Genomic DNA, 14,139 nt, shown 5'->3' with positions numbered 1-14,139 from the left:
TTCCACCCTGATATAAGACGCACAAATGGACTTATAGAATAGAAATGTCTTCACTGCCTACATCTTTGTTCTTATGATAGTAAAAATCAATGTGCAGCAGTCCAGCAGATGGCAGCAGGTTTTTTCTCTGTGGCAGGTGTTTGTGCTGTAATATTAAAATATTTAATATAATTCCCTTTTATAGTAAATTAAATCAGGTTAGATATCCAATAACAATAACACAAAGTAAGTTGGTTTTTATGTTATTCTGTTCTGATCTGCAGGCTGATTTTTGAATAATTTAAATTATATGAGTTAAACTAACACTGAATTCTGGATAGATATCAAATGGTGTTGCCTAACATTTCCACCATGAGTGTTCATGTTGGCAGTTTTCCAGGAGCTGCATGCCCAAACCTAGTTGGCATATAAAAAACGTAATATTTTTTAGTATTTGAATCTTCTCCGACAGAGAAATAGAAATTGCTTGTTCTTCTGTTGGAAAAACCCAAAATTGATCAGCTTTTTCAGCTTCAGTTCTGAAAAAGAATTGCTTTGGGCTTCATTTTTACATCTCTGTAGGTACACATTAATTCTTGGTGCCTATTCCTTGTTTCAGTGAGGACAGTGGCAAAAATTTCATTAATTTCATTAGTAGCAGGATTGCTGAAGTACAGAGATTTTCCCCTTTTTATTGAATCCATGTTCAACAGCTGCTGCTTTCCATTTGTGGAAATCCTCTACCAGAGGTCACCACTAGTTTTCCATCTTGTCATTTCATATCAAGAATAAGACACTTCTGGCAGGTAAACAACAAAAGATTATCATGGTCTTCTTTTAAAATGGGACAGATAGCAATTCTGTAGAAAGACTACTTTGCAGCACTTTTGTAAGTCCAAATGTGGCAATTACTTACCAGACAAACCATCTTGAGATAAACCAACACAGAGATAAAATAAATACTTTAAATCATCCGCAAGGTTTTTCAGAGTATAACCAATTCTCAAAATACATCTTCATAAAATGAATGATCTGAAATTAGAGATGTGCAATGAGACGGTCTTCTCCCTCTGCAAATCTTTTGGCTGCTCCACAAAATGACTGCACCACACCTTCAAGGAGTGGGGGCATTGTCTGTCTTGTTGGGGAAAAGAGACTATTTCTTTAAGGGTGGGGGGTGAGAGAGAGGCACAGATGCTGCTGCAAAAGCAGAGTGGGTCAACGTGGTGAGACTGACTCATCCCCCAGGGACCAGAAGGGATGGGGAGTTTATAAAGGGCAAGCTCGGGAGAAGCCCCTTTTCCCTGAACCAAGTGAAGCAGCACCCGCCTTCCCACCCCTGGCAAAATACCAGGTTTGGTTGGGACCCTCTGTGGGTGTTGTGCTAGCCGTTCCTTTCTTGGGGGGCTGGGAAGGAATTTTTCCCTTGCCACCAGAATGGCCAAGGTGGAGTGGAGTTTTCTTAGACTTCAACACAGCAGGTTTTGGGGGGAGCCTTTGTTACGGTGAGTAGGGAAGGGAGTTAGGCTATGATGTTGCAACTCATTAGGTAAGTGTGGGGCGGACGTCCAGTACAGGTACTCCACAGGGAAAGATGCAGTGAGCTGATAAATAGTTTGGTACAGGACTTAAAGGAGGTGTTTGTTAAAGGAGCGGAATGGGGGTGTGGTTTGGGGTGCCTGTGACTGGCCCAGTAGGGAGCCAACCCCCCTCTTCCTTATTGCCCACCTTAACCCTCATTTTGGAGGTGGAGTGGTAAGGTCACAGCAATGGGTTGGCTAGGGATCAGGATGTAAAAGGTGGGGGCTGGCAGAAACCCTCAGGTAGATATTGAAATGATCATGGAGTTACCTGCACTGTACACTTTTATCTTCCGGGTAGTCCCAGACATCTAACAATAAAGTTGTAGCCTGATTAAACCATATCCAGTGTCTCCTGTCCTTCTTCCAGTATAGCTAGACAGTGGTCTGTAGTCTTTTATATTCAAAGGGGCAGTACCAGTATGCAGAGACTAAGTAGCAACAAAGTTTTATATTTATATTGAAAATTAAATTAGTTCTAGAAGAGTGGTTCTACTTTCTGGGCAGAGATTCCTAAAGAGAGTGAAACTGGCCCTGTAATTTGCTGTGAGAGAGTCCATACTATTTTTAACTTTGGTTGAGAGGATCTGTAGGATTTCCAAAAGATGTTCCCAGGAGTTTTTACTGTGATAAATTATGTAAATGTTTTCAGCCTTAGGTTCAGTCCTTATATATTGAATCAAAGTAAATTCCACTAATTGTGGAACTCTCCCTACAAGTATAAAAAAACCCAATTGTTTTCCAATTAATGCATTTATAAAATTAACCCTTGAGGTTTAGTGGCATTGTTATTTACTGCTTGTTTAGAGTAGCCATACATTCTGAATTAAAGTAGCAAGATGGAAGTGACTGCATTTCTGCCTGCTAAGAGAATTTGTACCCAGGCTCCTTCCTTGTAGGACAGTGATGACTGAATATATTACCAGGGTGGTGATATCTATTTTTTTGAGGAACATGCCAGGAGTAAAAAGCTGCTGTTTCATGCTGTTATTGCTAAAGGAAGTAGCCTCCCCCCATTCATAATTAAGGAGATCTTGTGATATCTACATAGAAGAATGTTGGGTCAGAGGCACAAAGAAAGCAATTAGTCATGTTTGGAGGGGAGGTACTCAAAAACTGGAAAGAGAGCGCATTTTCTACAGTTTATAGTATGTAAGAGAATGAATTTGTCAAAGAATGTGAAGAATGCCACCAATTAAAGAGTGCTTAGTCTTTTGTTATAATAGGCATGATCAAAACTAATCTTTGTGAATTAACAATACTTATTCTTTATAACTGTATAGAGTCTTTTTTTAGTTTGGTTACTTGTGAAATGTGCTGAGTAATGGGTTATGAGATTTATCTGAGTGATCTATTTCTTCACTCAGAAGAAATTCAGCATTCCATAGGTTAATAAGGCTTTTTTTTTGCAAATCCCAGCTGGTTTCCTTGTGAAGAAATTCCTGTAGTTCCTAGATTCTCTAGGGATAGTGGTGAACAACGCTGTGGTTTTCAACTGCAAAATGGATTGAAACTTTGTCTGAGATTATATGGTATTTGTGTTTGAATATGAAAAAGACTGCTAAAATTGCCTTAGTTACAATGCATAGTAGTATTGCTGTATATAGAAGATGTATAGTAGTAAATCTGTGCAAAACCCCCAAACTATTTTAATTAATGAACTATTTTATCAGATTCTAAAAGCTCCATTTGATATAGTCTGTCTTACTGTCTGTATCTACTCCCTGTATCTATATCAGACAGATATACACAGGGAATATTAATATGAAATACTGTCCTATTAAAATGTATGACTATGACAGCATGATTTGTTAAACCACAGTACATTCCAAATGTTGTACATATTTTTAATGATTTGTTTAAATACTTTGGCAAAGTGATGGCTAGGACCGCATACCTTTACATCACAGTCAAATATACCCACAACAGCAGACATTTATTTAAATAATATTCCATATAAAATTTAAAAAAATGTTTTGTTTTATTTATTTTTCTGGTTTACAAAAATGTGTCCACTTCTCATGTGTCTGGATGCACGTACAGTTTAAAAATGCCACCAAATTAGTTAACCAGTGCTAATCAAACATGCATTATATTTCATCCCACAAAGCTAGAGTATACATAATCCCAATTAAATTCCTGCTTTAACGTATTCAGGTAAAAGTCTGAGAAAACAGATGGGATTTAAATTGTGCTGTGAAGGTCAACAAACTTTAGTCATGCAGGGGAGGTGACTTCCAGTGTCTCCAGATAATTAAATCTAGGATCTGTTGAACAATAGCTGGTTCTGTTATGTTGGAAAGTGAGGAAGATCTGGTCTCTCAGGTAGCTAAGATCCTTTCAGAATCAAAACCAGCTAATTGAATTACATCTGGAGCCACACAGGGAGCCAGTGCAGTCTTTGGATACTGATGTAATGTGTCAAGTATCAGGGGGTAGCCGTGTTAGTCTGTATTCACAAAAACAACAAGGAGTCCAGTGGCACCTTAAAGACTAACATTTATTTGGGCATAAGCTTTCGTGGTGTAATGTGCTCCCTTTGGCCAGCCTCATTAAGTGGGTGAGTTGCTATGCTCAGCAGCAGGTGTAGCTTCTACATGGTCATCAGGTGTAATGCCATGTAGAGTGTATTACAGGACTCTCATCTAGACATAACAAAACACACATTCAAGAGAATAGTTGAGCTAAATAAGGATGAAAAAGTTACTACAGCCACTGATAGATGTATGTGAGACCCTCGGAGCAGATACAGTCACCCATCACCAGTTACTGGGATCTCACTGAAAGGTATTAATTGAACCACATGGGATCCTATCCATTTCTGCCAGGTCCACAGTTAGTTCAAGAAAACTTTGTGATCAGTGACATCAGACTTCTGACAGACTAGAAGGAGTCAAACATACCAACAATATGTGCATAATAGTGCAGTATGAAGTATTTGCCAATTTTCAGTCTCTTTAAAGTACTATAGCATAATTTTTGTAAAAGTCTAAAGCAGAGGATAAATGGCTGGTTTGGCATCCTAATTGTCCATATTGAATAGACTTAGGCCCTGCTCCTGCAGGTGACTTCAGAGGACCTCTGTGTGTGTTCGGGGTGTACCCATTTACAGTTTTATGTTCAGGTCCTTACTTGTTTCTTTTAAACAGAAACCAGTTATTAATTATTTTTCATACAGTTTGACTGCACTCCATTTTTTATACGAAAACGGGGAAACAGTTATTCTCCTTCGTGGCAATGTGAGGAATTTTAAGTCAGTATTTTGGTACTTTTTAATAATTACAACAGTAGAGTGTCTGTGCATATAGTGTTTTCTATAAAGCTGTTGGGATTTTCTTATAGTTAGCTAAAAATACTATGTGTTTGTGATTCTTTCAAAGATTCTATGCAATATATAATTTTTTTCTTCCTAAGCGATCCTGATCCTTAAAAATTCTAACAATATTTCTTTGTAGGAATACTAGCCTTATTTAATTTCTATTAATTAACTGAAGTGTATCTGTTTTCAAGGGAACAAAAGAGACTGAAGGTGAAGAAGAGGACTCTGGTTTAATTCAGCCTGCTGAAGTATTTGCTCCCAAAAGCCTGGTGTTGGTGTCCAGACTAGATTATCCAGAAATTTTCAGGGTAAAGAACTCCCAGCTGCCATTTGTAATATGTGTCAGTGTACAAATCTGTTTTTAATGAGCAGCAGTGACAAGTAGTTTTGATTTAAAACATCTCCGCATTCGTTTGGGAATTTACCAGAACAAGTAGAATTAGACTGTACTAAATAAAAATCAATGTCTAGGAGACTGAATGCCCCTATGGGTTAATGCAGGGCCCTTTTACTCACAGAAGGCCTAGTTTTAAACCTACATAGACCACAAAATAAAGTATTTCTGAGCTCAGCTAAAAGCCTAATGAAAAAAATCTTCATGACAAAACCACTCCTTATAGGTAAAATTAATCTCATCTGATACAATTTGTTTAAGAATTAAGTAAGTATCAAGTATTATAGTATATGAATTATCTTCCTACCTATAAAGTGAGTGAATTAGTGACTTTTCCAGATCAATTTAAGATATATAAAGATTCTAAGGAATCTACGATTTCTTTCAGTTGGTATTGTGACTGACCTGAAGTAAACAGAAAACTTAAATTTTTATCAGGCCTCTAGCACTTTCAGTGAAGCAAAAATAGTACAGCCTAGTAATGCAGGAATAATTCATTTAATAGTAGGTTGCTGCCACAGTGTTGAAACTATTTGTAACTGGATAACTCCTCACAAATTGATCCATTTTTCAGAATTTTCAATATTTTCGCCAGCTAAAAATAGAAGGCAGCCAAAGTGCCATTACCAAGCAGTGTAATTTACTCTCTCCCTTCCTTCTCTAAGACTTATTGGGAATCAATAGTGAATCATCTATTGCTAAACAAATAGCATTATCAGTTTTGTCAAACTTACGATGATAACCCTTAATCAAAATTGAAAAGATGCAAAATAAAAAAAGTAATGCTAAAATGTCAGTGCTGTTTATTTTAAAATATGCTTTTTATTGAAATAACAAAAATACAAACTGTAAATAGAGAAGACATACAAATGTGGATCACTGATCCTCAGAATAATATTAGGATTATAGTGGTAAAATTGTAGGCATCAGTCCTGAATCAGATTCTGTGAGCATGGACCCCTGCACTGACATAAATTCCCAGTGATTTAGTGGTACTTTACATAAACATGGAGATTTATGGAAGGAGGAAGAGAACTCAGATTAAGCATTATATTTCTTATTAAAATGTGGGTACTCACACTCTGTAGAGTTTGTGAAATCCAACAGGAATTCAGCGGGGTTGATGTGACATTTCTGCAACTGAATTAATTCTTTTACAGAAAATTACTTTCTCTCCTTTTGGAATGTACTTTACCATATTAAGATTGTCCTAGGACATGTTTATTTTAAATTTGTTGTATATTTGTCAGCAATTATCAGCGTTTGTCTTTCCCACATAAAATTGTATATATTTATTATTCAACTTTTTAGGCTTGCCTTGGCTTGATCTACACTGTGCATGTGGACAGCCTGAGTGTGTCCTTGGAGAGTCTCATTGCAAATCTCTGTTCATGCCTTGTCCCTGCGGTCGGAGGCTCTCAGGTAAGTGGGAAAAGGAGTATTTTTCCAGTTAATTTAATTTATGAAGAAAACAAAAAATAAATTCTTTAGATATTTTCAGTGAAAAAAAGGATCATAGTTCAGCTGAGTGTTGTCCCTGTAGCCTGCCTTCTAAAGACAGCAAAAATTCCATTCCAGGTCAAGGTCAAAGGGTTAATTTTGTTACTGGATTTGCCTGTTACAAGGCATAGTAACAAATCAAGCAGTTTGTTATAAGTGTGACTTTTTTTTAATACTATGTGTTCAGAAATAATTTTCTTTTATGCATTTTTTTCTTGGGAGCTCTGTTATGTGTCCTCCTTTTTCATTCACTTTGTGTGTGGGTGTGATGGTATAGTTCAAGATTCCATTGCCCCTTTAAGACAATAGCTACTTCGGTGCTAATTGTTTTTGACTCTCATTTTTATGAAGCACAAACATGATTATGAAGTAACAAGATATTTATTCAGATTTCTAAAATGCAACCGAAGGTGTCCAAAATACTCCATAAACTAAAAATTACAGAATAACAAAGGGGTGTCCATAAGTATATCTGCCTCAGCAGTCTTAACAAAGAGAGAAAAACGTTGCTTTCAATACAGATGTTGTCCAGGAATGTAATATGTGGTGATGCTCTAAGTCAAAAGTATACAGTAACAATTATTTAATGAAGAAATAAATTATTTAATAGTCATTCTTACATGCAGTTAAAATAGAAATAGCATATTATGGCAAGATAATGAGAGCCACCAGTCTCTCTCTGTGAATGCACAATGCTACAGAATTATCAAAGTTAACTGGAAAAATAAATACATCTTCATGTGAATTGAACTACAAGTAACTCCTATGCTGATGAATGTAATTGGTGAGTAATATACTGTAGCTGGAAGTCAGGTTGTCATGAAGATTATAGATTCTTGGTAACTGACATTCTCAGGCCTGGTTATCTATAGTGTCTACTAACCGAAAAATCTCTCATCATTTTTATAGAAATGTGATCTGTATATTATAAACTAAACAGACTAGTGGATAGTCCATTTTTCTAGTCCTAGTTTCATCAAGGATAATTGGGAAGATTTCTTTCAGGGTTTTTGAACTTTTCTAAATGAGGAAAAATTGCACTCTAAAATTTTAGCTATTTTAAAGCTTCTTCAGGACCTAAAATTCTCTTGATGTTATACTAATTTCCTATAGCTCTAACATAATCTTATTCAGTAATGTTTATTATATTCACTATTGTATCTGAAACTGTTGATAAACTTACAATTAGCTAACAAGCACTGAAAGGGCTGATTCAAATAAATCTTTTTTTTTTTAAAGCAACATATCTCTAAGATTTTTTTCTTCCCTTCTTTCCAGTTTCCTTCTTTGTCACCCAGTCTCCCTATTCTTTACCTTCAACATCCTCGACTAGTTTAGTAGGTATTTCTAGGGAGGTAGTCTTGTTGGAAAGCTGAGATGGTTCTTAAATTTTGTCCTGAAAATGGTGAGGCTCATGGTTATTTTAAATATCTCTAATCTTTAGTATATGCTACTTATCAGGAGTGGAAACAGAGACCTTGGAAATGGGAACTAGTTGGCATAAATCATAAACTTTTCATCTCTGCAGATGGACACTTTCCACCACACAATTTGGCTTGTTGGGCAATCTACGAAAGAGTCACAGGTTTGCAGTAGGAAGTCAAAATTGATATGCATCACCAGTACAGTGTGGAGGAGCTTACAGCTGATCCTAGCTGTACTGTTCTTGTTTCAGTTAGTGCTTTTAGTCCTTAACCTTTCATCAGCACCAAAATCACTCTCTCAAAATAAAATCTAGGAAAAAAAAAAAAAAAGATCTTCAAATATTGATGTTGCATTTCTCTAATATGCAGAAATGGGGAGCATTTTTGAACATTGGAGAAGCTATAATCTCCAATGTTCCTTGGGTGAGAAGCCAGGTCTTTGTTCAGTAGCTTAAATAGTGAGACATCTCTGAAAATTGGATTATAAAACTGTAATGTTGAATTGCTAAATTGTTCTGTACACTTTGCCTCTCTTCTCTCCTATGGGCCCCTAGTTTCCTTGAGGAAACCCTGTAGATTCCCAGCTCTTTCCCATTTTGATTCCATTCCCCACTTTGTAGGCCTTGTCATAAATATAAAGGGAAGGGTAAACCCCTTTAAAATCCCTCCTGGCCAGAGGAAAAATCCTCTCACCTGTAAAGGGTTAAGAAGCTAAAGGTAACCTCGCTGGCACCTGACCAAAATGACCAATGAGGAGACAAGATACTTTCAAAAGCTGGGAGGAGGGAGGAGGGAGAGAAACAAAGGGTCTATGTCGCTCTGTTGGTATGCTGCTTTGCCGGGGAAAGAACAGGAATGGAGTCTTAGAACTTTTAGTAAGTAATCTAGCTAGGTATGCGTTAGATTATGATTTCTTTAAATGTCTGAGAAAAGAATTGTGCTGAATAGAATGACTATTTTTGTCTGTGTCTCTTTTTTGTAACTTAAGGTTTTGCCTAGAGGGATTCTCTATGTTTTGAATCTAATTACCCTGTAAGGTACCTACCATCCTGATTTTACAGGGGTGATTCCTTTATTCCTATTTACTTCTATTTCTATTAAAAGTCTTCTTGTAAGAAAACTGAATGCTTTTTCGTTGTTCTCAGATCCAAGGGTTTGGATCTGTGGTCACCTATGCAAATTGGTGAGGACTTTTACCAAAACTTCCCCAGGAAGTGGGGTGCAAGGGTTGGGAGGATTTTGGGGGGAAAGACGTGTCCAAACTACGTTTCCCAGTAAACCCAGTTAGAGTTTGGTGGTGGCAGTGGTTATTCCAAGGACAAAAGATAAAATTAATTTGTACCTTGGGGAAGTTTTAACCTAAGCTGGTAAAAGTAAGCTTAGGAGGTTTTCATGCAGGTCCCCACATCTGTACCCTAGAGTTCAGAGTGGGGGAGGAACCTTGACAGGCCTCCTCTATTAAACAGAAATTTCATCAGTCGGCCAGTGCCATTCTTTAATCAGATGAAAGGGTCACTGTTGATGTAAGATGCTCCCTTCTCCTTTAACTCTAAACAGTAGAGATCTTCACTTGCACAGCATCCTGCCCTTTCTTGGTAGGGGCAAGTGACTAAACTAAGGAATTCTCATGGACCCTAGGTTCTTACATGACAGTGCAGACAGCTACCACTACCTAGGTTGTTGGGGCTAACCTATGAGTTGCCTATTTATTTTATTTTACTGTGGGCTTTTTTAATTATTGCAGTGGGAGAAAAAGGTTTGGGAGACTATTAGATACTTGCCTTAGTTTAAAGGAGAAAGGACATAAGCTTAGGGTCTTTTCCTCAGACCTGTTCACAACCCTTTTAACATTGACTGAAACAGAAAACTACAAACAGTATCTGTGAGGATTTCCCCACCACCAGCACTGCCATACAGATTAATCTGGCTTACAGTTTTCTTTCCTCATACCTAGAAACCCTTGTCTTCCTTTCAGATATACCAACCTAATGTGTTCTTCGACTGGTTCACACCTGTACGTTCATGTCCAGCACAAGCAGAGCTGGAAAGTTTTCCATGCAGTACCCAGTGGGGCAGTGCACATACCGCATGCCTCCTTATTGCCCCTCCTGAGGCTATTTAAGAGTGGCAGTGCCCCAACTCCCCTCACTTCATTCTCACAACCTGGGCCTAAGTCAGAGGTCTCTCTGTGTGGTGTACCTCATGGTTACTATGCAGTTGGCAATTTTTCCCATATGTGCTTTTGTTTTTAGTTTTCTGAAGTTAATTGTAGTTTAGCAGTAGTAGCTAGCAGTTAGTAATAGTTTAGATAGTTTTAGTAGATTAGGATACAGTCTGGAGATATGCCACCACCAGGCTTCAAACATTATCCCTCGTGTGGGTTAGCCTTCCCAAACAGTGATCCCCACACATTCTACCTCTTATGCCTCAGTGAGGGGCACATCAAAGAGAAGTGTGGCATTTGTCATTCTTTTTAAAAGAGAATACAAATCTTTAGAGACTTATGCCTCAAACAGCACCTTATGGAACAGATGAGGTGGCCTGTTTTGCCCAATCCTCCAGCTCCAGCACTAGGCTCTGAGGTAACCACAGTCTCAGACAGGCTTCTGAACTCAGACTCTTCTCAACAGATGAGAAGAGGTTTATCCTCCTCTAGAGAGCCACTATGAATAAGAACCCATAAAACAAACAGGAGACATTCCAAGTCCAAAAAGGACTCCAAACTTCTCTGGGACTTGTCTGGAGCACAGTGTAGAGTCGGGCCTTCATCCTATCTCTCCCTGGTACCAAGATGAGATTGTATTGCTATTGTACTATCGACTTCAGCACCACGGCAGGACGTACATTGATTTCAGTGTCAACAGACTCAAGTCCAGCACCAGTCCTTTCGGACCCATCAATGCTGCAGGCTTTTAAAGCCTGTCTGACCTCCTTAGCATTTTTGTCCCAATGGCACAAGACTCTTTAATTGAAGATATACCTTCAGCCATTCTGTGATGGAATGGAATCCAATGACTTTACCAGTACTCAGAGTAGCAGCCGTGTTAGTCTGTATCCATAAAAAGAAAAGGAGTACTTGTGGCACCTTAGAGACTAACAAATTTATTAGAGCATAAGCCTTTGTGAGCTACAGCTGGAAATGGCCCACCTTGATTATCATGACAAAAGGTCCCCCCCTTGCCCCTCTGGCTCTCCTGCTGGTAATAGCTCACCTTTCCTGATCACTCTTGTTACAGTCTGTATGGTAACACCCATTGTTTCATGTTCTCTGTGTATATAAAATCTCCACACTATATTTTCCACTGTATGCATCCGATGAAGTGAGCTGTAGCTCACGAACGCTTATGCTCTAATAAATTTGTTAGTCTCTAAGGTGCCACAAGTACTCCTTTTCTTTGTACCAGTACTGGCTTTGATTCGGAGAGGCAGTAAAGATGCTCCCCTGGCACCGACTTCAGTATTGCTCTCTACCAGATTGGTATAATCTTTGACTTTGAAATCTGTGTCAATGGTTTCTCATGCACCTCAAGTTTTGGCACCAAATTATTAATCTGTTATGACATCAGCACCACTTGAAAGGCCCCTTCATGGCACCAAAATTTGAGGGGCCCGTTAGCATATTGGGGTGCATCTTGGATTCCTACCATTGTACCAATCTTGGTACTGATGTTGCTGACTTCCCTCTGGGCTATGGACTCATTATGATGCTTGATAGCCCTTCGAGGCATGGCTTCTCCACTACCCACAGTTTTTTGGAGGTTTCTTCCAATTCTGACTCAGAATCCTCCTCTTCACCTTCCCCTCCTAGATGAAAATTGAAGAGAGCCTCTGACATGTATGTGGAAGGGGAGCATCAGTACTGAGAGGAGAGCCACCTTGGTACTGGGAACAGGCTGCTTTGACTGAGTCCATACTGGCCTCCGAGTCCATACCCACTGCATCCGTGGACCTATTGGCACTCCTGAGAAGTTTCTTGATTGTAGACCTGTTCCAGAGGAAAGTCCCCACCACTAAGCCACCCTGAAGAGCTGCTGGTTTCATAGCAGAACTCACAGGCACCTTCTGTTGAGCCACCACAACATCAACCTGCACCTATGGCCCAGGTTTCGGTTGTGGTGCAGAAAGAGTTCATTCTTCCTGTACCATTGTCGTCGTCTTTGCCTGAGGACCCTTTGAGTCGAATGATTTTAAGTTGTAGCAGGATCTTTTAAGGAGGATGGCGGCAGAATTTGGCATTCAGGCTGAATGTGTCCAAGAGAGGACGCATAGACTTCTGAACATCTTGCAATCATCAGCCCCTGGGAGGATTGCTCTTCCAGTGAACAAAGCACTTTTCAGAGTAGCAGCCATGTTAGTCTGTATTCGCAAAAATAAAAGGAGTACTTGTGGCACCTTAGAGACTAACCAACTTATTTGAGCATAAGCTTTCGTGAGCTACAGCTCACTTCAAAGTGAACTGTAGCTCACGAAAGCTTATGCTCAAATAAATTGGTTAGTCTCTAAGGTACCACAAGTACTCCTTTTCTTAAAGCACTTTTGTCACTCACTAAAACCTTGTGGAATACACTGGCTTCCACAACTCCCACTCCTAAGCATACAGAAAAACACTACCATGTTTCCATGCATAGCTGCGCATGTTTCTATTCCCACCCAGCTCCCAACTCCTTTGTGGTCACTGCGGCCAGTGAAAGATCTCATCAGGGTAGGTATAGAGCTACACCCAAGAAAGAAAAGAATTTAAAAAACTTGATGTGTTGGAGAGAAAGATTTATCTGTTTTTGTCGTTACAGATGTACATAGCTAATCAGCAAGCGCTCTTATTGAAATATGACTTTCTTAATTGGTATTAATCAAAATTAGTTGATAAGCTCCTTGAGGACTCATGAGACAAGTTGAAATGTCACTGCAGTCAGCAGTCGTCAATGTCATAGATGCTTCCTCCAGAGTTATAGCATCTGCAATAACAATGAGAAGAGCCTGATTGCAAAACTCTGTGTAGTCCCAGGTATTCAGCGGGCTATAGAGGACCTGTCTTTTGATGCTCACTGCCTCTTTTCCAGCAGTGAAAGTAGGGCGGTCCGGTCCAGTACAAGATGTTTATAGCTGGTACGGTGTACTGGAAAGAGGAGCATCGGAACGTGGGGCTGGGTCTCCTCCGTCTGTACAGCAGTCCCGCTGGAGGACAGGGGTGGTACAGCTGCGGCGGAGGAGCTGTGGACGTGAGGCCCACCCGGTGGCCCCATGTTCTGCTCCTTTCCCCGCTGCCCCTCCCAGTGGGGAATGGAGCAGAACTCCCAGCCCTGCCCCCTGCTCTTCCACGTAGCTGCGTCTCTTCTGGCTCCCAGCAGCAGCACCACTGGAGGACAGGGTTGATGGGGGTGTGGCTGGGAGTGCTACAGCCGCCGGAGGAGCTGCCAGTGTTCTGATCCTTTCTCCACTGCGGTTCCTGGGAGAGCCCTGAACTGCAGGGCTCTCCTGGGAACCACAGCGGGGAAAGGAACAGAATGTGGGGCCACTGGGTGGCCCCATGCTGGCAGCTTCTCCGGCAAGGCTGCTGTACCACCCCCAGCCCTGTCCTCTGGCTGCTGTACAGACGGAGAAGACCTTGTGTAGAAGGGGTGGAGTGGTAGAGCAGCCCCACGTTCTGCTCCTTTTACTGCTGCAGTTCTGACGGCACAGCGGGAGGACAGAGCCCTCCCCATCCCCAGGTAAGGGGGGGTGGATCATGGAGAGGGGACAGGGAGAGTGTGGGGGCCCTGGGCTAGGGGTGGGGCAGGGAGGAGTCATGTGGAGGGTCATGTGAGGAGGTCACGTGCCCCTGGTGCCCCGCCCCATACCAGTAAGAAGTGGATTCCACTTGCACCACTGGTCTTTTTCCACAAGACTGATGACACCATGCTGTTATTAAAAGACTGCTGTGCCGTGTTAGGAGTCTATGCTCCA

General features: G+C 40.3%; 1 protein-coding gene across 4 annotated transcripts in view; it reads left to right on the top strand.

Annotated features, from left to right (window-relative positions):
- The window catches only part of SBF2 (SET binding factor 2), a 563,151-nt gene that overhangs the window by 274,161 nt on the left and 274,851 nt on the right, over positions 1–14,139 (top strand). For all 4 annotated transcript variants that reach the window (XM_074955034.1, XM_074955032.1, XM_074955033.1 and 1 more), the window contains exons 4-5: positions 5,070–5,186; positions 6,584–6,694. In XM_074955034.1, coding sequence (XP_074811135.1) covers positions 5,070–5,186; positions 6,584–6,694 — 228 coding nt within the window. The remainder of the gene's footprint in view (positions 1–5,069; positions 5,187–6,583; positions 6,695–14,139) is intronic.

This window comes from Natator depressus, chromosome 6 (genome assembly GCF_965152275.1).
Source record: "Natator depressus isolate rNatDep1 chromosome 6, rNatDep2.hap1, whole genome shotgun sequence".
NCBI lineage: Eukaryota > Metazoa > Chordata > Testudines > Cheloniidae > Natator > Natator depressus.
This window is presented reverse-complemented; position numbering and strand designations above follow the sequence as displayed.